Source organism: Hemicordylus capensis, chromosome 1 (assembly GCF_027244095.1).
Source record: "Hemicordylus capensis ecotype Gifberg chromosome 1, rHemCap1.1.pri, whole genome shotgun sequence".
Taxonomy (NCBI): Eukaryota; Metazoa; Chordata; class Lepidosauria; order Squamata; family Cordylidae; genus Hemicordylus; species Hemicordylus capensis.
In genome coordinates, this window is record NC_069657.1 from 292,099,738 (window position 1) to 292,122,492 (window position 22,755).

General features: G+C 42.2%; 1 protein-coding gene and 1 long non-coding RNA gene across 10 annotated transcripts in view; one reads left to right on the top strand and one right to left on the bottom strand.

Moving 5' to 3' along the window:
- The window catches only part of CSMD1 (CUB and Sushi multiple domains 1), a 1,678,033-nt gene that overhangs the window by 325,083 nt on the left and 1,330,195 nt on the right, over nucleotides 1–22,755 (bottom strand). For all 9 annotated transcript variants that reach the window (XM_053286225.1, XM_053286224.1, XM_053286226.1 and 6 more), the window contains 2 exons: nucleotides 15,351–15,539; nucleotides 3,255–3,424 (listed from right to left, as the gene is read on the bottom strand). In XM_053286225.1, coding sequence (XP_053142200.1) covers nucleotides 3,255–3,424; nucleotides 15,351–15,539 — 359 coding nt within the window. The remainder of the gene's footprint in view (nucleotides 1–3,254; nucleotides 3,425–15,350; nucleotides 15,540–22,755) is intronic.
- On the top strand, nucleotides 9,074–11,958 carry LOC128340722 (uncharacterized). The gene is made up of 2 exons (XR_008313921.1): nucleotides 9,074–9,167; nucleotides 11,249–11,958. It is a non-coding gene; the product is annotated as an uncharacterized LOC128340722 (long non-coding RNA).

Here is a 22,755-nt window from a genome sequence, read left to right on the forward strand (position 1 = left end):
CAGTTCACACGTGCAGCAGAAACAATGCTCCCTCAGCCTGGTTTCTGCTGTGCGTAATCATAGCCTCCATGTTGTTTAGATCGGCTTTCATTTATTTTAAGAGAGAGAATGATGTAAATCAGTCCTGGAGGGTTCCTGTCCTGATAACTTTGGACATTAAAAAGGCTCAGATGGGCCCCTCGGTTTGGCAATTACCAATGGGAGCTTCTTTCCTTGGGAAAATAGCGATGAGGCAACCCAGGCTGGGACTACACTTGAGGCAATGGATTAAAGCTCCCTGTCCCCAAAGCACTAGTTGCAAACTACATAGTGCCTCCCCACTATGAGGTTTCCCCTTCGTGACATTTGGGGAGGCCTTGACATAGAAAGGTTCACTGTGACTAAGGCTTCTAAAGCAAATATCTTTGTAACTTGACCTGAAGTCTGACTACTTCTTATTTTAATTGGTCCAGTTTTAACTTCCAGCCTTTGATTTTTATTCTAAACAACTCTGCTGGATTATAGAAACAGATACAAGTGGACCTCATCATCCAGGGCACTGGTACCCACAGCTTTACATATCTGTGGTCAGGACATGTGTACTGGACCTCGGTATGTGTGGGTTGAAAAAGGGTTTAAATCCCTGTATCTGTGGTTCCTAGGTGCCCGGAAATGACCTCAGAGGCCATTTCCAGCCACCATTTTGCTGAGCAGAACCATTTTGTGACTCTTTCTTGGGCGGGAAATAACCACTTTTTTTGCGGAAAATCACCAAGATTGGTAGGGGGCATCAGTGGACAGCTGGAGACCTGTAGAGCACGGTATGGCACTTTATTTTTCTTATTTCCACCATTTTTAGCCTCCAGAAACCTAATCCCCCCGCAATTGCCATTGACTCAATGTCTCGTTATCTGCGGTTTTGTTATCCAAAAAAATTGACGGAAACGGAACCTCAGCTGCCGACGAGGTCCACCTGCACCTAACATATTATTCCCATGCACTTATATGCCTTGACCAAATAACACCTTAACATAACCATTTTCCCCTGATAAAACCTTACACTACAATGTACATTTTCCAGCACATACCCCAGCTTCTTTTCTTTTTTAAAAAGGGCCAGACAGCCATTTGTCTTGCCTTTTGTTCAGCTCCCTCACTATTTTCTGCTGGGCTGTTGTGTAGGATCCAAATACCGTGTGTGGGCTTCTAAAGGATGCCATTCTCTCTCCTTGAGGTTTTTGTTCTGTGGTCAGACACTGAGCACCACTTTACTATAATCTTTACAGCCCTGCTGCCAGACAGAACTTACTTTCCTGTCTCATTCCATGTCTGCTTTAAAACAAAGCACCAGTTCGGGCAGAGGCTTTGCTGAGAGAGGAGCTCTGTTTGCGAGCTCCTCTCTCCTTCTCAGATGATGGTCCTTGATCGCACGAATGATGCAGGCCTAAGACAGGGGAGAGGAGGATTTGGGCAGCAGGGAGGGAGGGAGGGCGGGCATCGTTAGCAGCGGCCGCGGCGGCAATTGTTTGGGCCTATTTGGCCCTTAATCAGGTGGGGGGGGGCCGAGGAAGAAGGAAAAAAGAGGGGGAAATCTAGCGCCCGTTATTATAATGGGCTGAAAAATACTAGTTTCTTTATATTATGACAAACATTTATTTATTTATTTGACCTATTTGTATACTGCACAAAACGTATGTCTCTGGGTGGTTTACAATAAATGATAGTCATTAGTCAAAGAGCAGTGCGGTTTGCAGAGCGGCCACTAGAATCAACATATGTTTTAAAGATGCATTCCTGCTCACTTTAAACTGGCTGCACTGAATGGCATTGGGCACAATTCTCCCACTTGTTAAGAGGATTCTAACAGGCAGCAATAGGGTGGTCAGATGGAGAAGAAGACAAGGCTCCTGCATCTTTAATAGTTATGCTGTTTTCAGAATTTCAGTAGGTGCAGCTTGTCATTCGGGAAAAAGAAAAGCAAAACCTGCTGGAAATCCCTCTTCTGTACATCTAGTAAAGGTAGAAGAGCCTTGTCCTCTGTTCCATCTGGCCACCTTAGAATACCAGTTAGCTCCACTTCCTAGGCAGGTGTGCTGCGACATATTTTACCATTGCTGACAAGCTAATAACCTAGAGAGGAGCAGACCAATAGCAAGGCAAAGTGCAAAATTCCAACTATGGTGGAAATCTGCTGCAGGCTTACTGGGACATACGCGTAGTGTCCATTGGACAAGTGGGGGCAAATGTCCCTGGGCCTGGAGGATCAGGGGGCCCACAGGCAGAGACCACCTACCTACTGGTGGGGGGAGAACGCTGCTGCCACCGCTTCTGTGCCACCGCCCCACCAATATTTCTCATCTTTGCTGCCGGGAGGGGGTGAGCTGAGTAGAGCAGGCCACCCCCTGTGGTGGCAGTGGTAGTGGGAGCTCCAGCTGGTGGGCCTCTCCTGCATGCCTGTACAGTTTGAGTATGGACGTTGCTTGCCTGTGATGTCACAGAGCTGGTGGGCCTCTCCTGTGCACCTGCACAGTTTGGGTATAGAGGTCGCATGCCTGTCATATCACGGGCCCATCCTCAAACTGTGCAGGCGCACAGGAGAGGCCCACCAAATGCAGAACCTGCCACCGCCATGGGAGGTGGCCTGCTGCACTCGGCTTATTCCCCACCCCCCAGCAGTGAGGATAAGAAATATTGGCAGGGCACTGGGCAGCAGTGGGGCAGAGGTGGCAGTGGAGCAGCCCTCCAGTTGCAGGGCAAGGTATCTTTAAAAAAAAAATACTAAGGGGGACAACATGGATGTGGGGGGTAGGTAGGTTGCCCCAGCCCCTTGTGTCTGATGTCAGACACAGGGGGCATGGCTTGGTGCACTGGGGTGCACGTGCGCTTTGCACGCGCAATAGGATCCCCTTCCTGCTCTTCGTCCCCAGTGCCCAGGGAAGCTCACTGCACCCCTGACTGGGACACTTAGTGTGTGCAGGGAGACTACACACTAGCAGAACAAGCTTCTGGAATTTGACAGTTTGGCGAGACAAAAGCTCAAGGCGATCAAGACAAATAGTTTGTAGCCACCAAAAGCAGTCACCTAGAAGTCCCTACCTTTGACCTGAGTTGGTTGATGGGCCACAGGCTGAACTACTACTTGTCACCCATCTGCCAGTTCTGGACTTACTGTGATTTTGAGTCCTGACACATACCTCGTTTACAAGTACTACAGATAAAATAATTATTATGTGACACAGGATTGAGTGTTGTTTTTTTAAAAAAGAAACATTTACCTTAACAGTATCTCCTTCATGGAGCTGAAAGGTTCTGGCTCTCAGATGGATCCCTTTCCCAGGTTCCGTTTCAATTTTATAGATGCATTCATGGTTGTTGTCATAATTAGATGGAAAATTGGGAGACAGCAGTGTTCCTTCATGTCCAGAGACACTTGCTCCACATTCAGCTGAAGAAAAAAGACACATTTTTAAATGAAAGGGGATTAATTACCCATTTAAAAACCACAAACTCCCTCTGCTGATACTTCAGTGCAGAATTACTACTTTACTGATTACCTAGTCATTCCTTTTAAAATAAGAATGTACTTGTTATCTGTTGTAACACATTTGTTTTTCACAATTGCTTAGCCTTGGTCCCAGATCCACTGAATTATGGCCAAGTAATATATTCCCTTCATTTTGGCCTCCCCCCGCCCTCTCTCCAGCTGCATTTTCAGGTTTTACTGATTGCAAAGTTCAGAGTTTTACCAGCAAAAGGGGATTCAGCAGGGAACTCAGCACATAAAGGTGAAAGCAATGTGGACTCCCATGTCCCCTCGTGACATAGAATACAAGCTTTTTGCGCTCTTCACACATGAAGGGGGGAAGCAAGTCTCACACAAACCATTTCTTCTATAGGTATATGTACTGTTTTAATATTTATCCTTCACCCAAGTCTTCTTCAAAAGTCATTTTCCCTATGATCACTGAATGCATGGAGGAGGTAAGAGAACTTCACCAGCTAGGCATACTCCTTTCCTAACACACCCACTGACCCTCCCAAACCCCTAGGTGTTCGATGCTTGTCTGCAAAGAATGGCACTGAATGTGGGAGAATTCCTCAGTTCCAAATCACACGAAGGATCCTCACTGTGCAATAGTGAACATGTAGATGCAGAGGGTATGGCCACTAGTCATTCTGGTGACATTTGTGGCTGCTCAGCAACACCCAACTCCCTCCTATCCACATCTTCAAACCCAACACTGGGAGGGTTTAAAGAAAGCTTATACCTCAGAACAAATCTTGTTTCCAAAAGGCTCTATATCTGAGATAATATGTCCACTTAAACCCTGTTCAGCAAAGCATGGACTCTGTACATAGAAAACTGTCTCACAAAGACTGGCTCACATTTCTGAATAATTAACCTTAGAAGTAACATTTTATCAGCTAACCATCCTAAGAAGAATTGCCCTGTAGGCTATTATTCATTTTCTTTTCTTTTTAAATGGCAACAGGGCTTGTTATGGTAAATATTATCGTTGCCTTAAAGATGGCATAAAGACATTATTTATTTAAAAACAGACACATACTGGGGTCATTCACGTGACAGGGTGGGCAAAGCTGCTCAAATTCACCTTCCCCCAGACAATCTCAAAAGTTCTGCTGGGAGTGCGGACTGCACTCCCAGACAATCTGCACTGTACCACAAGCTCTGGAGGCCAGGACGATGCATACCAGCCACTGGATATCCCACAATGCACCATTGCATGAGTGTATTGACACTGTATTAAGCATGGTTCCATGAGCATGGTGTATTGTTCCACAAGCATCAGGTTGGTACTCTAGGACAGGGATTCTCAACGTTGGGGCCACAGATGTTGCTGGACTTCAAATCTCATAATCCCCAGCCAAAGGCCATTGAGGCTGGGGTTTATGGGAGCTGAAGTCCGACAACATCTGGGGACCCAGCGTTGAGAATCCCTGTTCTAGAAGCCTTAGGCTGCAAGGAGACACACGATCCCAGCAGTCAGGTTAAGGGAGCACTTGCTCCCTTAACCTTGGCTAAGAGCCCGGGCTCAAGAATGGTGTTAGGCTGGGCAGGAGCGCTGGGATCTGGGCAGATCCTAGCACTCGACACAAGCAGCCTAGACTGAGCTAGGCTGCCCTAGCCTGCTTGTGAGAACAGCCTCACTGTATGTCTGTTGCTGAAGGGAACAGAATTTCTGATTCTAACGTAACATGAAGAACATTTGCAAAAGGTTCTTGACAAGGTAACACAATGTAAACAGATTACAAGGTTATTCACCCAATCAAAATCTGTTCTACCCAGGTTTGGGAGCTGTGTGTACTCCCAATTTCCAGTTGTGTGGAAGAAAGATTTTTTTTTCTTTTTTTAACCTGGGCAGAAGTGATTGTGTGGAAGCAAGGTGGGAGGAAAAGCTACCCAGATTTTCTTCCTACCTTGCTTCCACACAACCGAAAACTGGGAGTACATACAGCCCCCAAACCCGGGTAGAAAACAATTTTTGATGATCTCTACAAATGCATGTGTCCAGTAGGGAATTTGTTCTGAAGTCAGAAACAGTGTGCTAATATATATTTTTAGAAGTAAAACTAAATGAAAAGCTATGGGCATCCAAAAGGATAAAGCCACATCCACCTTCAGAAATACTCCACAGAGACCACAGAGGGGTGTCTGCTAATGTGTTTAAAATGATTCAGTGGTCTTAAAGAATATTTGTAAAAAAGAAACCAGCATGCTATGCCTTAGTTACACTGAAAAAAGATCCACTCTATTCTTATCAGAAAGAGGGTACATGTTGCTTTGGATTTTTATTTAAGTTACAGATGCAGTGATTAATAAAATCCTAAATCAAATGAGAGCTCCCTTGTAAATGAATTGGTCTTCAGTATACCTTAATATGGGAATTAAATTATCACTTAGCAGTTCAAAATCCCTCTTATGGTTGTGGTTCATCTGACTCTAGCCCTTATTTTCAAAGGCTGGATTCCTAGGACGAGCTATATTCAAAGCCATCTCTTTTTAAAATAGTTGAACCAAAGAAATCTGCAGTATCTTTGTAGGAGGCTTTGATAATGCCAGGTCTCCACTTGGGTAACAGAACTGTTCAAATAATCTAGACATACATATCTTTGTTTAAACCAGCAATTAAGAGATAGAGTAGTTCAGTAAACGTCAACATTGGATCATATTCTTTCTTTTTACAGTCCAGAAGCACTGATATTAAACTAGACCAAACAGACATTCACAAACTATATAGTGAAACTTTCTGAAGATGGAGCAGCACAATCATCCATGCTTTTGACCCAGATCATCGTCATTCCATCCAGCCATGTTGGAGCACGAGAAGTGACGGCCTAGGAGAAGCGGCCGCCGCCAATGGGAGCAGAGTGCTGGCGAGGCGGCGGTGGAGCCGTGGCCTTGGCCAGAGGTGGCGGTGGCCGCGGTGGGGCGACTGGCCCCGATGGCGGCGGCGGCCGCCACGGTGACAATGAGTGCGGGTGAGGCAGCGGCGGGCCAACTGGCCCCCATGGCGGCGGCCGCTGCCGCGGAAGTACGGGCAAGGCGGCGGTGCTCTGGCCCCGTCAGGCCCCTTTTCTCTGCTCTGCGGCGGGCAGGGGTAAGTGAATGGGCTGATTCCGATGGCGGCGGCCGCCGCGGCCGGAGTACAGGCAAGGCAGCGGCGCTCTGGCCCCGTCAGGCCCCTTTTCTCTCCGCTGCGGCAGGCGGAGGTAAGTGCATGGGCCGATTTGGCCCTTAAACGTGGGGGGGGGGTGTTGGATGAAAAAGCAGCTGGGAGGGCACGTGGCCGGTCGGGAAAATACATGGGCTAGCGCCCATTATTATAACGGGCTTCAAATTACTAGTCCAAGCATAAAATACAAAATCCAGTGTATGATCTATACATGTCCCATAGAAAATACACAATTCGTTGATAAAAACCACACACAATGGGCACACTTCATATCTGATCTGTGATGCAGTCAGGTACTTTCTTCTTTGGAATTTGTATAATGCACAAACACAAAACCTAGTATGAAGTGATACGAAATTACAGCAGAGATGACCTGAAAGGGTTCTCTCCCCCTCCCCGCCTTCTTAACTTAGCTGGCAATTCTAGGGGTGCTCCTGGATTTCTCTTCAACTGAATTTAAGCCATCCAATCCGCACCTCATTGCTTGCCTCCAAAACAGTACCTTATGCATACAGCTTTCATATCTGATTTGTTCATGGTTTTCAGATACACTGATTCATAGGCTACAAATTTTGGTGTGTGCGTGTGAATTCACTTTCCATTTCTAAGTGCAGTGAGCAAGAAGTGGAGGCCTCTTTCCTCCTCTGTGTGGTGGTGGAGATTCAGTGACTACAAGGAACTGCTTCCACTGTATCACTGGCCTGCCCACTTCCTTCAAGCCTATGAGCCAGTAGGCCACACTACCGACTCACAGACTGAGTGGTAGAGTCTTTCCTGGGCTGTACAGATTGTAGAGTAACTTTTCTGAATATTCCCTAGGGTACAAACAAAAATCTATATGTAGAAAACTAATACATCACCAGTGATAATTCTTGTAGCCTATCCTCCCTGATGTTTTCTATGTTTGGAGATATTTCCCCTGCCCCAGAGGAGAGAAGTTTTTTTAAAAAAACAAAATGCACATCCACACTTGCAGTCTAAAATGGAATAGTCTCAGGAGGACATCACTGTGTGATATTTATGTACATTCACTCTAAAAAATATTATAGGTCACGTCACTCAATGTAAAAGTTTCCTTGAAATATCAATTGATCAGCTCTACTAAATTTTTGTCTTTGCCAGGTCACGTTAAGGTTTCATTTAATTTTGATAAGTTTTAGGATATTTTAACTCTTAACACTAATAGAGTTCAGAAATAATTTACAGAGGAAACCACATTAATGCTCTCAGGAGAAAAAATAATATATTTCTCAGAGAAGAAAGGGTTGTGAAATACATATTTCCCCCTTAGTAATCTGAATAAACAGTACTCCTATTTAATTTACCATTGTGGCTCACCTGCACCTAAATTTAGCTAAGAGATAACAAAGTTGGAATATGAATGCCAGCGGCTGTACATGGAATGCAGAATCAATTTAATTCTGAAATTAGATAATTTTGAAACTATTTCTGCAAAGGAATGGATCATCTTTGTCTTGAGATCTGGTAAGATAATGAGCTCCAAAGCACTTTAAAAAGTCAAACAGAACATTGGTCAGATAATTTACATTCAAAATAGAGAGCAGGCGCTTTATAGGAGAAACTGAAATTAAAGGAGTTCTGTCAAGAGAGAAGTGCCGCTTTATGATGCCTCTTTTCATATCCCTGACGTTTGGAACAAAGCCTTCGTACAGCTCCTCAGACCTTCTCGTTATCTTTTTAATAAAATAGTCCACAAATAAACATTTGTATAGGAATACATAATAATTCATCCAATAAAGGTTAGGACTGAACGATATTAATTTCATAGGCCTAAATAACATTAACCTGCTATAGTGCATCAAAAAGAAGATGGTGCAAGTAGACACTCCTCTAAGGAAAGAACAGAGCTTTGACCACAAAAATCAGTTCATCATCTTCAATTGTGGCCAAAGCTCATAATGTCTTTGCTTGCACCATCTTCTGTTTGATGCACTAAAGCAGATTAATGTTATTTAGACCCATGAAATTAATAATTTTTAATATTAATTAATAATTTAAATTATTGTGATGGAATAGATTAATCAATAGTTCTGCATTTCTCCAAATACAAGTGAATAATGAAAGTTTCTACAAACGATGCAATAATATTCCACTGGTATTATGCATAAACTTGTTTTAAATCTCCATGTCTTCAGGAAGAGTACATGTACTGTCTGTTTTGGGCACTTCTGTGCCTTCTAGAAAGAGAGCACAATGGTGCATTTAATATACAGCATAAATGATGAGAGTCAGCAGGGTTGCAGAGCTGTGTCTGATTGCTCTATACCAAGCCTGCTCAACTTTGCCCCCCCCCCAGCTGTTTTTGAACCACAACTTCCATAATCCTCAACCACAGTAGCCGGGGATTATGGGAGTTGTAGGCCAACATCAGCCAGAGAGCCAAAGTTGAGCAGCCCTGCTCTATACAATTGGTAGCCGCCATGATGTGGACTTCTGAATCCAGCAACTAGAATCTCACACACAAACACACTGGTAGGGCTGGAAATTCTCGCCATCAGTATGCAGCATAGACTGCTTGCTCCACTGCTGCCACAATCTATGCGACATTTTATTGGTATTTCACTGTCACAAAAGATAGTAATGGCCATTAGGCTAAGAGGCTTTCAAAGGAGATTAGACAGATTTATACATTTATCAGTGGCTATTAGTCATGATGGAACCTCCATGTTCAGGAGCAGTATGCCTCTTAATACTAGTTTGGGGGAAGCTGCAGTAGGTGAGGGCTGTTGCCCGTCCATGCCTCGGGCTCACCCTCGAGTCAGACTTTGCCTGGTTTGGCTCGAGCCACAGCCCCTTGGCCGGTGTGGAGCTGGTTTGTTTTTTAAAAAAATCAAAAAGGCAGACTAACCGCTATTGTGGGGCCTCAGGGGGTGCTGCCGCAGCCAAGGGAAAGGGTTCTCCTGTGGTCCCCACTGGTCTCAAATGAGACCTCCCCCTGGTCTCAAATGGCCCATTTTGGGCCGTTTTCAGCCCTTTGGGCCTTTTTCAGCCCTCCAGGCCTCTCAGCATCAGTGGTGGCCTCCAAAATGGCCACCGCCAGCGCAGAGAGGCCAGAAACAGGCCATTTGAGACTGAGGGGAGGACAACACACACACACCCATGGCAGCAGCCCCTAAGGCCCCGCAATGGCAGTAAGTCCACTATTAAAAAAAAATCTCCCCCCACCCAAGCCAGGCACAAACCTATTCGGGCTCCAGTGACCATAAAACTGCACCAGACCTGGTTCAGTTGAAGTTTGAACCAAACCAAACTGGTTTGTGCACACCCCTAGCTTTCTGGAGGCATCCGGCTGGAAACTGTGGGAAACAGGATGCAGAACTAGATGGGCCGATGCAGAGGCTGATTCATTTTCTTATGTGAGACAGCCCAGCTGCTGCATTGTGCTGGAGGGTCATAGCTGGGAGCCAGAGAGAATCTTCTACTGCTGAGAAATGCCTGTTGCAGTTAGATGAAGCTTGAGCTGCTACAGTGACTGTGAAGTGGAAACAAGATGTTCCTAGGGGCTGGATCAGAGGTGTGGCTAAAACTGAACAAGGTGAGGAAGGGACAACAAATGTCCTGAGGGAGAAGGACCTGCTGTCTGAGTGACAACTTACACTTTATCTTCCCCATAGCACCTCTCCGAAGAAGAAGGTGGGCAGGGAAAACAAAATTATATATTTTGTTCCATGGCCAACTTTGCTTTACCCCTGGGCTGGATGCAGACCATATTTAGCAGTTCCCAGGGTTTTTAGTTTTCTTTTTTGCAGTGTGCTAATATGTAATTTTCCTGATTTTGGTATATGTTGATATATCATGTTCTGGCAATGTGCTATCTGGACAGATCAATATTCAGCAGTTCATACTACTTTATGTTTTTGTTTTCTGTGTCATTATGAGTCATGTGGATCATGTTTTCTTCCTCTTTCCAAAAAAGGCATAGCAAATACAGTTAAGTTTAACATACAGTTGTACCATTGAGATCTAACAGGTAAAAATTCAAATACTTGGGCTTAGTCTTTCAAGCTTCTGGTAGGAATGTGCACAAACCGGTTTGGAGGCCTTTTTATGGACCTCTGAACTGGTCTGAAGGTCCAGTGGTTCGGCTGGTTCTATGGCGGGGAGGGTACCTATAAAGAGCAGGGAGGGTGCTGTTACACACACACACACACACACACAAACACACACCATGTTTCCCCCCACCGCGTTTCCCCTCTGCACATCCCTAACTTCTGGTAGGCGGAGTGCTCATTTGGATTATGTATCCCAGAACATGCAGAAATCTGCTTCAGCTACAAAATCTTGTTATTACTCCAGAGATGCTGTTCAAGCAGCAGTAAAGCTATACTTAGCAAAATCTCATGCACAGCTCTTGTATGGAGCTCAGCTTGGGCCTTATGATAATTTTGCCCCATTGGAGGCTTTATAATCAAATTGTTAAAGAAATATCTTCCAAGTTGCACGCTGTATACCTAAAGTGGTTTTCCACCAAGAAACTGCTGTTATTAAGGTGAGGGCAGAATTATGGTTATGCATTTTTGTTTACTGGCTAAGGTTGTCTTTCTTTCCTATAGGGTTGGTTCTTTGGATCTGAAGGATTCAAATCAAGTCATTTCCTGTAGGATTGATCATTTTGATTTGAAGTTAAAAAGATCGCTTTGACAGAAATTATATTATGGTTTCTCACAGGAAGTTATTATAAAGATGTGTTTTGAGCAGGCTGAGAGAGCACGTAGACAACAGGTGATGGATATCGAAGGTCAATCAGATTAAGCTTGCCTTCCAAGAGATGTATTCCTGAGCAACCAATTTCCTATTTTAAGGCCAGCGAGCTATTTGAATCGGATAACGGTGTCAAAATTTAGAAGAGCTTTGACCCTTGCCCATTTTAATGCCCTTCCTGCAGCTCTATTAGAAGGAAACTATAAGAAAATCCTGTATGTAGTTCGGCTTTGCCTTTGTGGTACAGATGCTATTGAATCAACCACTCATGTTCTCCTGTACTGCCTCTTTTATATGACTATATGAACTCATTTTATCAACACATTTTTAGTAAAAATTCCAGGCAGATACCTTCAATACCTACTGTCAGACCAGAATGATTTAATTTCTTCAAACACTGCAAATTTTTATTTTATAGTTTGTAACATTATTCAACACTTTGTTAATTTGTCTTAGTAATTGTTTCAATTTAATGGCTTGTAAACCAATCATTTTATTTTACTTAATGGTTGTTGTGCTCTGTTAGTTGATGACCATAATAAAGGACTGACCTATTCATTGATTGATTGCAATGTGGTAATATGTAATTTTCCTGATTTTGGTATACAAGTTGATATATAATGTTTTGGCAACGTGCTTTCTGGGCAGATCAATATACAGCAGTACAGCTAATACTACATTATGTTTCCTGTATTTTCTATGTTATTATAAATCCTGTGGACCATGTTTTCTTCCTCTTTTCAAAATAGACATGCAATACAGCTAAGTTTAACATACAGCTGTAGTATTGCAATCTTCTTTAATTGCCACATAACTTAACTGTGTTTTGATAGACCTAAGGGCTGTTCTCATGAGCAGCCTAACCCAGGTTAGGGCAGCCCATTCTGGGTTAGTCTGCTTGTGTGCAGTGCTGGGATCCACACTACTCCCAGCGCTACCCACTCTCAGTTTTTAACCCCAGCCTTTTACCAAAGTTAAGGGTGCGAGCACACCCTTAACCCCAGTTCTGAAGTTGTGTGATCACTTGGGCTCCTTGCAGCCTGAATGGACAGAGATACAGGTGCCTAGAGTGCCCGTTGCACAGAGGAATACCCCATTGCATCACACGGATCACATGGAGCATTGTGGGATACATGGAGGCTGGGACAGATTGTCCAGGCCTCCAGAGATCCACACTGTGGGAGTGTGGTTCATGTTTCCCAACAATGTTCTGTGATCATTGCGGGGGGGGGGGGGGGGAGTAAGTTTTGCACAGCCTTCCCCCTGCCCACCTGCCCTGCCTCCAGTCATATAAATAGCCTTCTAGTTTAGAAACACTAATTAATAGCTTTAATAATGCCCAGCTAATGGAACAATTCTCCAGTGAGGGTGGAGATATAAAGAACTAACTTTGAGCCTATTTGAAAGGTAGTTCAGAACAACCTTCCAGCCTTTGCAATCAAAAAGAATAAATTGCAAAATGGGAATCGGACAAGAAAATATTCTGAGGTTCAACCACAACACTTCAAGTTTATAAGTATCTCCTTCCTGTTAACAGCCCATTTCACAGTGGGAAACATGAGGGAGAGCTACTATCTTTCCAGCAACTGCAAAATGTAAAGGGCCTGATGTCAGTAATCTATTTCAGATCCTCTAAAACTTACTATTATTCCCTCCTGCCAAGGAAATAAAACACCATAATTTTGAAATTAATAATTTGTACATTTGAAATTTAAAATAAAACCTTCAGAGAAGATTTAATTTTCTTTATCACTCAGCACATCTTGGGTAGGTTGCAGTCTGTGCTTGCATGTGTAGCCATTTGAGTACTGGAGTACAAAGAGTAAATAAGCCACACAATTTTTAAGATCAAAAGCAAGACTGTACAAATCAGGCTCCTGACCTTCAGATAACCTAGAATATGTGTTGTCAAGACCTAGCATTTAAGTTTGTACCTGTTCTGTACAGAGTTAGTAGCTAAACATTGTGAGGTTGGCTGGAATAATTGTCATTCCAGCCCTTGAAGGATCACATTAATCTTCTCACACTGGCTTTTAAAGCAACTTTTGATTTCATAAATAGCTTTTTGATAGTTGCATAGTTTAATTTAGATTGTTGATGCAATTTCTGTTTCTTTTACTAATAAGGTTGATGCATTTTTGTTGTTGTTCTTGGAGATCTCAAGACAGGAATTTATTCTAACACAAACACAAATTGCAGAGAGAGATTTCCAGGGCATCCACATGTCAAAGGACCACATGCTTTTCATAGTACCATCTGCTGGCCATTTGTTGACAATCTGTGAAATAATCATTGCTTTTAAAAACTATTTTAAAAGCAGTAATCAAAAGGGACAGGCTTTTCATGGATTTAGCACAGACATCAGCAAATGGGCAGCAAATGGTGCTAAGACATAGCACACAATACATCACCTGAAAATCTCTCATCATAATTTGTGTGTTAGAATAAATCATTATCTGGAAGTGCTCCTTGTTTCCAAAATTCTTGTTTGCAACAATATCTCTGGACCCTGATCCAGAGATACAGATGAGCAGCAGGTTGCATGATAATATAGGAGGGGTGGTCAGCTCTGGCAAGGCCAATCACTTATGGAGTTGGCTAAATTGAGTCACAGCTCCTTCTATGCAAACTCCTTCTATGCAAACCAAGTGGATTTTGTGGGATGACCAATGCCGTTGCTTCTCTAAGCAACATACAATAGGACTTGCCTGGCTATAGCAATTTACAGTGTTTGCTCAGCATCACAAAACCATTTTGTTTTATATTATATAATATATTTCTAAAACAATCCAATTTTCAATACATCTTTGAAAATATTTACTTTTCTTCAGCAAGCTGAATGTTCTTGCAGTACTTTTAATTATCAGCAGAACAAAAAAGAGCGAAGTAAAAGGTCACAGTTCGGTACTGTGAAACAATCTGTTCTTTCTGTCAGAGATCTAAGCTGAAATGTTAAGCAATAAGGTTTGAACAGCAGTAAAGTATCTTTAGGATTGTAACAGTTCTATGGATTATTTCTTTACTGTCAAAAACAGAAGAAAGATTTATGCCTTCACATACACACACTGAAGCATAGGAAGCTGCCTCATACTGAGTCAGACCCTTGCTCCATCTAGTTCAGTATTGTCTACACAGACTGGCAGTGGTTTCTCCAAGGTTGCAGGCAGGAATTTCTCTCAGCCCTATCTTGGAGATGCCAGGGTGGGGAGCAAATGTAAATTATTTCCTGTGCAATCATTCCTGTAGCATTTCACTGCCAAATTCTAACTAGCAACATGAATTGACTAGTAGATCATAATTAGTTGGGAGAAACCTTCACATCCCATTTAAATATTGAACAATCATTTGCACCATTCTAGATTACCATCTCTTTGAAAATATTCAGTTGCAACAAATTTCTATTGTTTATTATTTATTTGTTTAAAATATTTATACCCCGCCCCTCCAGTACATTACTGCTCAGGGCGGCTCACAACATTAATAAAAAGATATAACGTACGCTAAGACTAATAAAATTAAACAAATTAGGTAAACAAGTTAAAAGTCAGGCTAAAACCACAATCAGAATTAAGTTTCAAATTAAAAGTTATTTTAAAACCTGAAAATTGAGAATTATTAAAACTAAAAACAAAAGCACCTACCAGGTATAATCAAAGATGGAGCATTTAAAAGCCTATTTTAAAAAAGGTATGTTAGTTGTTTTTGCTATCTATTTTACTATTACCATGGTTACTATCAAGTTTTCATACTACATTTGTCTTAAAAAACCAAGCTACCTTTTTAAACTTCTGCAACGACAAGTCAAACAGAGGATCACTAAGTGCCAATATACAGGTGTGCTTTGTTAGAGAACTGTTCTCCCAAGCCTTTAAGTTTGGTTGCTACGCTCTCTTCTGCCTCCTTCATGTGCTATTAACGATCTGATGAATGAAATGAAAGCATGTGACCACCTACCCACACACCTTGGCAGAGGTGCACTCCATATACGACGGCCGCCTCCAAGGCAGGTAAGCTTGTTCGCACCTTCCAAACGATACCCAGGAAAGCAGGAGAATGTTAAGGCATCTCCAACCCCAAAATAGAATCCTATTCTTCGACTGAAGGCAGGAACACCAGGATCATCACAGGGCTCCAACTCGTATTCTTCAGACAACACATTGAAAACAAGAAACAAGATGGGACATTTGAGGAGAAGGAGCGGAAATACACATTATCAAAGCATTTTGTTTCCAGGAGAGCTTGCCTATTCTAATGGTGGCCCACATCCAGAAGAGTGTTCTGCTAGTCTATTAGTGTTGACATTGACACTGCAGAACGAAAGGAATGTCAGTTCGAGAGTGACAGCAAGGAAATGTTGCCAGGTTTCATGTGTTGCATAATGCATTGCACATGTTGCACAACCCTGTATGTATCCCATGTTTATGCAACATCGCATCACAAGTTTGTGCAGCTTGGCAAACTTCTAAGGTGTACATAACCTCTCTCATTGCAGTGCTGCAACACTGGATGTTGGATGTTGAGCAATTAATTAAAGTTTTGTTCCAGATTCATCTTCCTGCCATTCAGGGTCGAACTAGCCATTAATAGATACAGATGAACTCTTCAGAGCTTGTCTTAGACTAACTAAAAACTGATCTGAATTCTTCTGAAACAGATTTAAAGAACTTGGATCAGTTTTTCTGAGACATTTTAAAGGACCCCAAAATGCCCTTCCCCTTTCCCACCAACCCTTGCAATCCCAAAGCCCTGCTGCAATTAGCCATTAGCCCCCAAATACCTTCTCCATGCCTTCTCTTTATTTGTCTTTCAAGTAGTGTAGGCAGTAGGGGAAGCAGGAGTGTTATGCAAGGAAACGAAGTTAGTTTTGTCCCCTCCCTCCTCTTTCCTTTACCATGATTGGTTGGTAGCAGCACAACAGAGGAAAGTTCAGGGATCAATGGGAGAGTTAGTTCTCCTAAGCAGAGGTGCACCTAGGTAATTTTGGAGCCTGGACCTAGAGGCCTTTGGAGGTCCTTCTCCCTTGCAAATTAAGCATCATCATGCTCGGCCGGACAACCACACCATCCAGGACAGAAGACCAAAGAGGATTTGGGGATCCCCTGGGGCTGTGGAGACCCTGGACTTCAGCCTGGAAGTCCAGGGATAAGAGCGCCTCTGCTCCTAGGTCATTTGCCTGCTTGCTTGGTAGAGAGTAGGAGTAAAATTATCAGTACAGTATGGATCCCAGCACACAAATTTGATTCTATTGTAAGACACTGCTTCTACTTCTGCTTCTTCAGAAACAACCACAGGTTATTTTGCTCCCAGCTTGCAATGTGTGCCATGGATTTCCTTCAACTGAAACTATTGTTTCAACATGAAACTCTTTTTCAACATCTGCTTTGTGCCTACAGGGTGTGTGTGCGCGCGCATGCGCATTTGCATGTGCACATGCATACCTACAACCCTGCCATAGCTACCAGAGCTGGACCTATCTCTTAGGGAAGTTTATAGGGATGACCTTTATCCCCATGGCTAAGGAACATGGGTGTGAAGTTGCAACAGTATAGAAAGAATTTCCAGTTTGGGTATGAATCAGTGCAACTTTACGCCAGCTTTCAGTGTGAGGGAGTGTGTGTGAGCAAGTTGAGCTTGCAGACATTATTTCAGGCATGAGGTTAAGGATTCCCAGCATCTACTCCAAAGTCATATTACTTGCAGCTTTATTAGACTTTTATATTGATATTTATGTTTAACGTGGAACTTCGTTAAACACATTATTTTTTTTAAAAAAAATGCATGAGATTTCTGGTTTTTGTAAGATGCCTACGCCTTGCACTGGTATACCTGCCTGTGTTGTTTGCATGGCATCACAGAAATACTGTCATGGCAGCATGCTTAGAGACACTGAGCTATTTCTCTACTGCATGTGCTAATGGGCTCTCAAAACACTATGGACTTGCAGAGTAAGTGTGGCAATAAAAGCAAAGAATTGAATCTTTTTATGAGAATGTAGCATACTGGGGCAGCCTGTGCATGCCCTCAATAGAAGGGGCAAGATCATATGTGAATAGGGTTTTTTCTGGGTATCTAATGAGAAACATTTCTCTCTATTACAGTACACTACATATGCATTCAGAAGCCTGTCTCCTCCGCCCTGGGTAGTTTTTGCATGACACTTTACGGTGTGAAATCTGAGTTCAGAGCAGCTGCTGAAGCATTTGTCATGATGGCAATTGTTGCATCAGCATCTGGACCAGCTCCAGTTTCTGCTATGAATACAACTCTGTGGGTGGCATAGCAAAGGCGGTAAATGCTCTCTCCTATGAACTACTGAGATGGCATAACAGCTTGCAGGAACTGTTTGCAAGTCACTGGTTGGTGGGGGGTGAGGGGATCTCGACAAATGTCATCTAAACCAGTATTTGACTGCATGTATATTTGTAATTTTCTTCAACACTTTCAAAAGAAGTATACACAATAAACCCCTTTTCCGGATTAGTAGTTCATAAAAATATATAACTGATAATTCAATATGGGAATTAATTTGCATGTGCAGACTCATCTTAGTGCATATAGGAACTGCGGTCTTTGAAAGTGAAGTTCAATATGAAGTCAAGGTAACCCCTGCAGGATTCCCCCCGCTCCGCACCACCGGCAGAGGAATTGAAGAATAAAACTAAGTAGAACAGTTTCTTTGTAGTCAAAGAAGAATGGTTTTTATAAAGTAGAACATAAGAGCATATTTGTGGTGGATCAGAAGAACAAAGGGGATAGTTTTGCCTGCTGAATGCATCATTTTCTGTTTGTAATACATATTTCCATCACTTCTGTTTGTTCAATTTTAACTGATACCAAACCAAACCACTATCTTGGCTCATATTCAGCTCAGTGCCATCTCTTTTCCACTAGCAATACTCATGGTTAACAGAAATTCCTCTTCTTGAAACAAAGGACATTGGCCCACATGTTGCACAGTGTTAGGAGGGCAGAGACAATTTGCCTGTGCTGCGGCTGGCTTGCAGTACACCTAATGGTTTGTGTATTTGAGCAAAGGTGCAAATTGAATAACCCACTTGAATAACCCACTTGTGCTCTGCAAGTGCCAGTTAGATTGGAAACATGTCGCTGATGGTCAAATGACATATATTGTGTTCTAATATCTCCATTAATCAATCTAAATATTTGCCTCAACTGGCATGCATCATAATATGATGCATAGTATGATGCATGCACACAGCCATGTGCGTGCCAACGCCATGCACAAGCTTCTGGGGGCAGTGCTGCAGCTGCACATGGCCTTTTGGAAAGCGAGTTGGAGCCACACGTGGCCTTTTGGAAAGCAAGCAGAAAAGCGCTGAGGTGATGGTGGAGCAGGTTAGGAACCGATCCCCACCCCATTGAACCAGTTCAGATACAGGAGCCTGAGTCAGTTTGGCGCTTCCCTAAGGAGGCACCAAACCGATTTGGGCACACCCCTAAGCCTAAGTCGCTATTTGTCTGGAGGGTTCTCACTGTTCTCACAGTCAATCTGTTTATTTTATTTCTTCCTACCAAATAATTAAATTACTTTGTCCCAAGTTTTTAGTAATACAGTGGATGTTTAGAATAGAAAAATTTGGAATAGGAACAAAAATCTCAGCAACACTAACATTTTTATAATTTTAATTCTTATTAACCATTACAAGTTTAATTTTGGTCAATGCAAAAAAAAAAATCTTTTAACTTTTAAAAAGAGCTTGTTGAAATTATTTATTTCCCTTGTTGATTCTAACAATCACACCCCTGATAATCTCATGAATGCTTTTGCTTGTTTAATTAAAGAAAGCAAGAAAATGTAATGCGTTCAAAATCACACACATAAATTCTGACTGTGAATAATTTATCTTAAAACATGTGGTATGTTGATAATAGAATACTATTTTGGTTATTAGTATCCAAAAAATGCTTTGGAGTTTATGATGAAATGCCATCAACTGTTAATAAACTGTCCACAGTGTCTAAGATGTTCTATCTTTATTTCCTTAAGAGTATCATCAGATAATGTTGGCTAGTGGCTCAATTGATAAAGCAAAAAGGATGGGAGATAAAGGACACCCTTGCCATGTTCCTCTTGAGATCTTTAAGTTAATTGCATAGCTGTTAGTTACTTTTAAATGGTTGTAAACTTGAACAGGTTAGATAATTTAAATATCTTAGGATAATTTTTCAGGCTTCTGGTTTGTGAACAACACACAGAGAATACATCACCCAAAATGGGAAAAAGAGCACCTACATGATTCAATCATACTTTCACTCTAGAGGTGCCCAATTCATCCCTGCAGCTATTAAACTGTAGATGCCATGGTCCGTGCGCAATTATTGTATGGAGTACAGCTGGTTATATATGATAGTTTTAAGAAAGTAGAGGCAGTTCAATCTAATTTTCTAAAAAAAATTATTTCAGGTACCCAGATGTGTATCTAGAGCAGTTATTTGGATCGAAACGGGGATGATTAAATTGGAGGCTAGGGCTTGGATTTCTATCTTCGATTACTGTCTCAGGCTTATATTTAACCCTATTGGCTTAACCCCATTAGTATTACAAGATTCATATTAGTCAAGATGGAAGAAAAGAGTGGAGGAGAGGCAACAATGGAAGAAGTATATTGCTTTCATGTTCTGCTTGTGGACTTCTCCAGAGGCATCTCGTTGGCCACTGTCAGAAATCGGATGCTGGGCTAAATGATTCTTTGTTCTGATCCAGCAGGACTCTTATTAGGTCCTTATGTTTGAGAATCCTGGGGTTCTCAAACTTGGGTCCCTTTGGTCAAGGTGGCTGGGGATGTTGGGAGCTGTAGTCCAACAACAATTTGGGACCCAAGTTTTAGAACCTCTGTACTAATCTAATACATCTTGAGGGATTTGAAGATCCCTCAAAATAAATCTTGAGGACTAAAGGGCAAGTGCTTTATTTATTAATTACAGTGCTTTATTCTCTTTATTTCTGCGTGTCCCCCCTACTTTTCCGCTTAAGAAACCTAACCCCTGGATTCCCATAGGGTAAGATTTCATTATACATGGTTTCTGTATTCTCACCTATATTTATTTATTTATTATTTATTTTTATTTATATACCGCCCTTCCGATGCGGCTCAGGGCGGTTCACAACATGATAAAAACAATTAAAAACAAATTAACAATTAAAATCAAACTATTAAAACACAATAAAACCAATAAAACAGCCAAAAGCCTTGAAAATCAGGGCTATAGGTGAGAATGGAACCACTGCAAATAACGAGGACCACCTGTAATAGGGGGAAATTGTTGAAGGAGGATGAATATATACTGACAGCCATTTTTTACAGGTTCAAGTAAATAAGAGCTAAATATAATCACCATGTGAAAAGGTATGGGTTTAACTTTATTAAGCCAAACCATTATTTCTCTACCCCAACCTTTCCTCTCATACTTACGCTTCACTTTTTTTCTCATCCAGTTGTGGGTTAGTACATTTACTGCATTGGTTTTCTGCCTCTTTTCAGTCCACTTCGTCTTACACAGCTTCACTTTTGTTCTAATAACTTTAGTTCTCCCAGAAAACTAGCTATAAGTTCCAACAGCTTCTCAGAGATCAAGGGAGTACAATTCCCCTTTCAACTCTGTTGGCCATTTAATCTCTTGACCCTGAATTAGTGCTTTTGTCTTTTTTATGGTAATAGAAAAAGAATATACTCCTGCATTATGCCAACTTTATTCACACTGTTTCAATATGTGTGAAATGTTCTTTGAAGATTATTCTGACAAGTGTCCCTTCTCTCATATGGGTTTGAACAAGACATGGGATTGTATTCTAAGTGCTGATAGTGCTGTGCAAGTAAGAACATAAGAACAGCCCTGCTGGATCAGGCCCAAGGCCCATCTAGTCCAGCATCCTGTTTCGCACAGTGGCCCACCAGATGCCATTGGGAGCCTACAGTCAGGAGTTGAGGGCATGCCCTCTCACCTGCCATTACTCCCCTGCAACTGGTACTCAGAGGCACCCTGCCCTTGAGGCAGGAGGTGGCCTACAAGAAGTTCTACTTGCATAAACTGGGAGACATTATTTTTGCCAGTCTTCCCATCCTTCTGCAACTCCATGTCACCCAAATATCTGCTATTGATACCTGGAGGACCCTCCAGAACAGGATAGCATGTGGCATGAAGGGCTGACTGGTGAAAGGGGGAAATTGCCCTTCCTTTCTTGAACAGAACTTCCATTCATGCTACAAGTCTTTAGTATACAACCCATGCTAATTTGTTCTACTCTATTTAGTCCAGGATCGTTGGGCTTAATGCAAATATACTTGTGTGCTAAATGAAGCTATACACAACTAGTACCGCATGAAGTGTTTTAAAATGGATTAGACACTATTTTAATATAGTCTTAAGACGCAGGGCTAGTTCACACAATGAGAAATTGGGTAGGACAAGCATCCTACCCAAGTTCAGGAGCTGTACACACTCCTGTTTTGTGACTGTGTGCGAGTGAAAATCAAGATAGGAGGCACAGGCAGTGATTGCTGCTAAGTGCCAGTTGGGTAGGAGGACTTTTCTTCCTACTTCACTAAACAGCTGGGTACAACTACTGTGTCAGATGCAGCCCTCCTACACAGCTGATGCTTAGCAGACAATCTCTGGCCGCACCCTCCTACACTTGTCCTATTCAATTTCTCATTGTGTGATCTAGCCTATAGTCTTTTGGCGATAGATAATCTAGAAAAACAGAATGGTTATCTGCACATTATCATCACTGTGCCCTTGTCTTCATGTACTAACACCAGTTGTGTACACACCTTTTATCAATATGCCTTTATTTCATCAGGGATTTCTGAACTTATGAGTCTTAAATTGGCAATCTATCTCAAATGTCATATATTTCTAAAGTAATATTATAAAAACAAGATCAGTATAGCATTTAGGTTAATATAAATTGCTGAAACATTTATAGAGCTGATTACCACAACTCATTTGATATGTCCCAATATATATGCAGACCTAATGGCACAGCGGGGAAGTAATTTGCCTAGTGAGCAAGAGGCTGCTGGTTCGAATCCGCTCTGGCATTTTTCCCATACTATGCGAGACACCTATATTGGGCAGCAGCTATACAGGAAGATGCTGAAAGGAATCATCTCATACTGCACAGGAGATGGCAATGGTAAACCCTGCCTGTATTCTACCAAAGAAAACCACATGGCTCTGTGGTCATTAGGAGTTGACACCAACTTAATGGCACAACTTTACTTTACTTAAATATATATATGCACCAATAGCCTGTATATGTATAGCACCTGCTCTCAAATTACCTCATACATAAACAGAACCACCAAATATGTATAAAACCTTCACAACATATCAA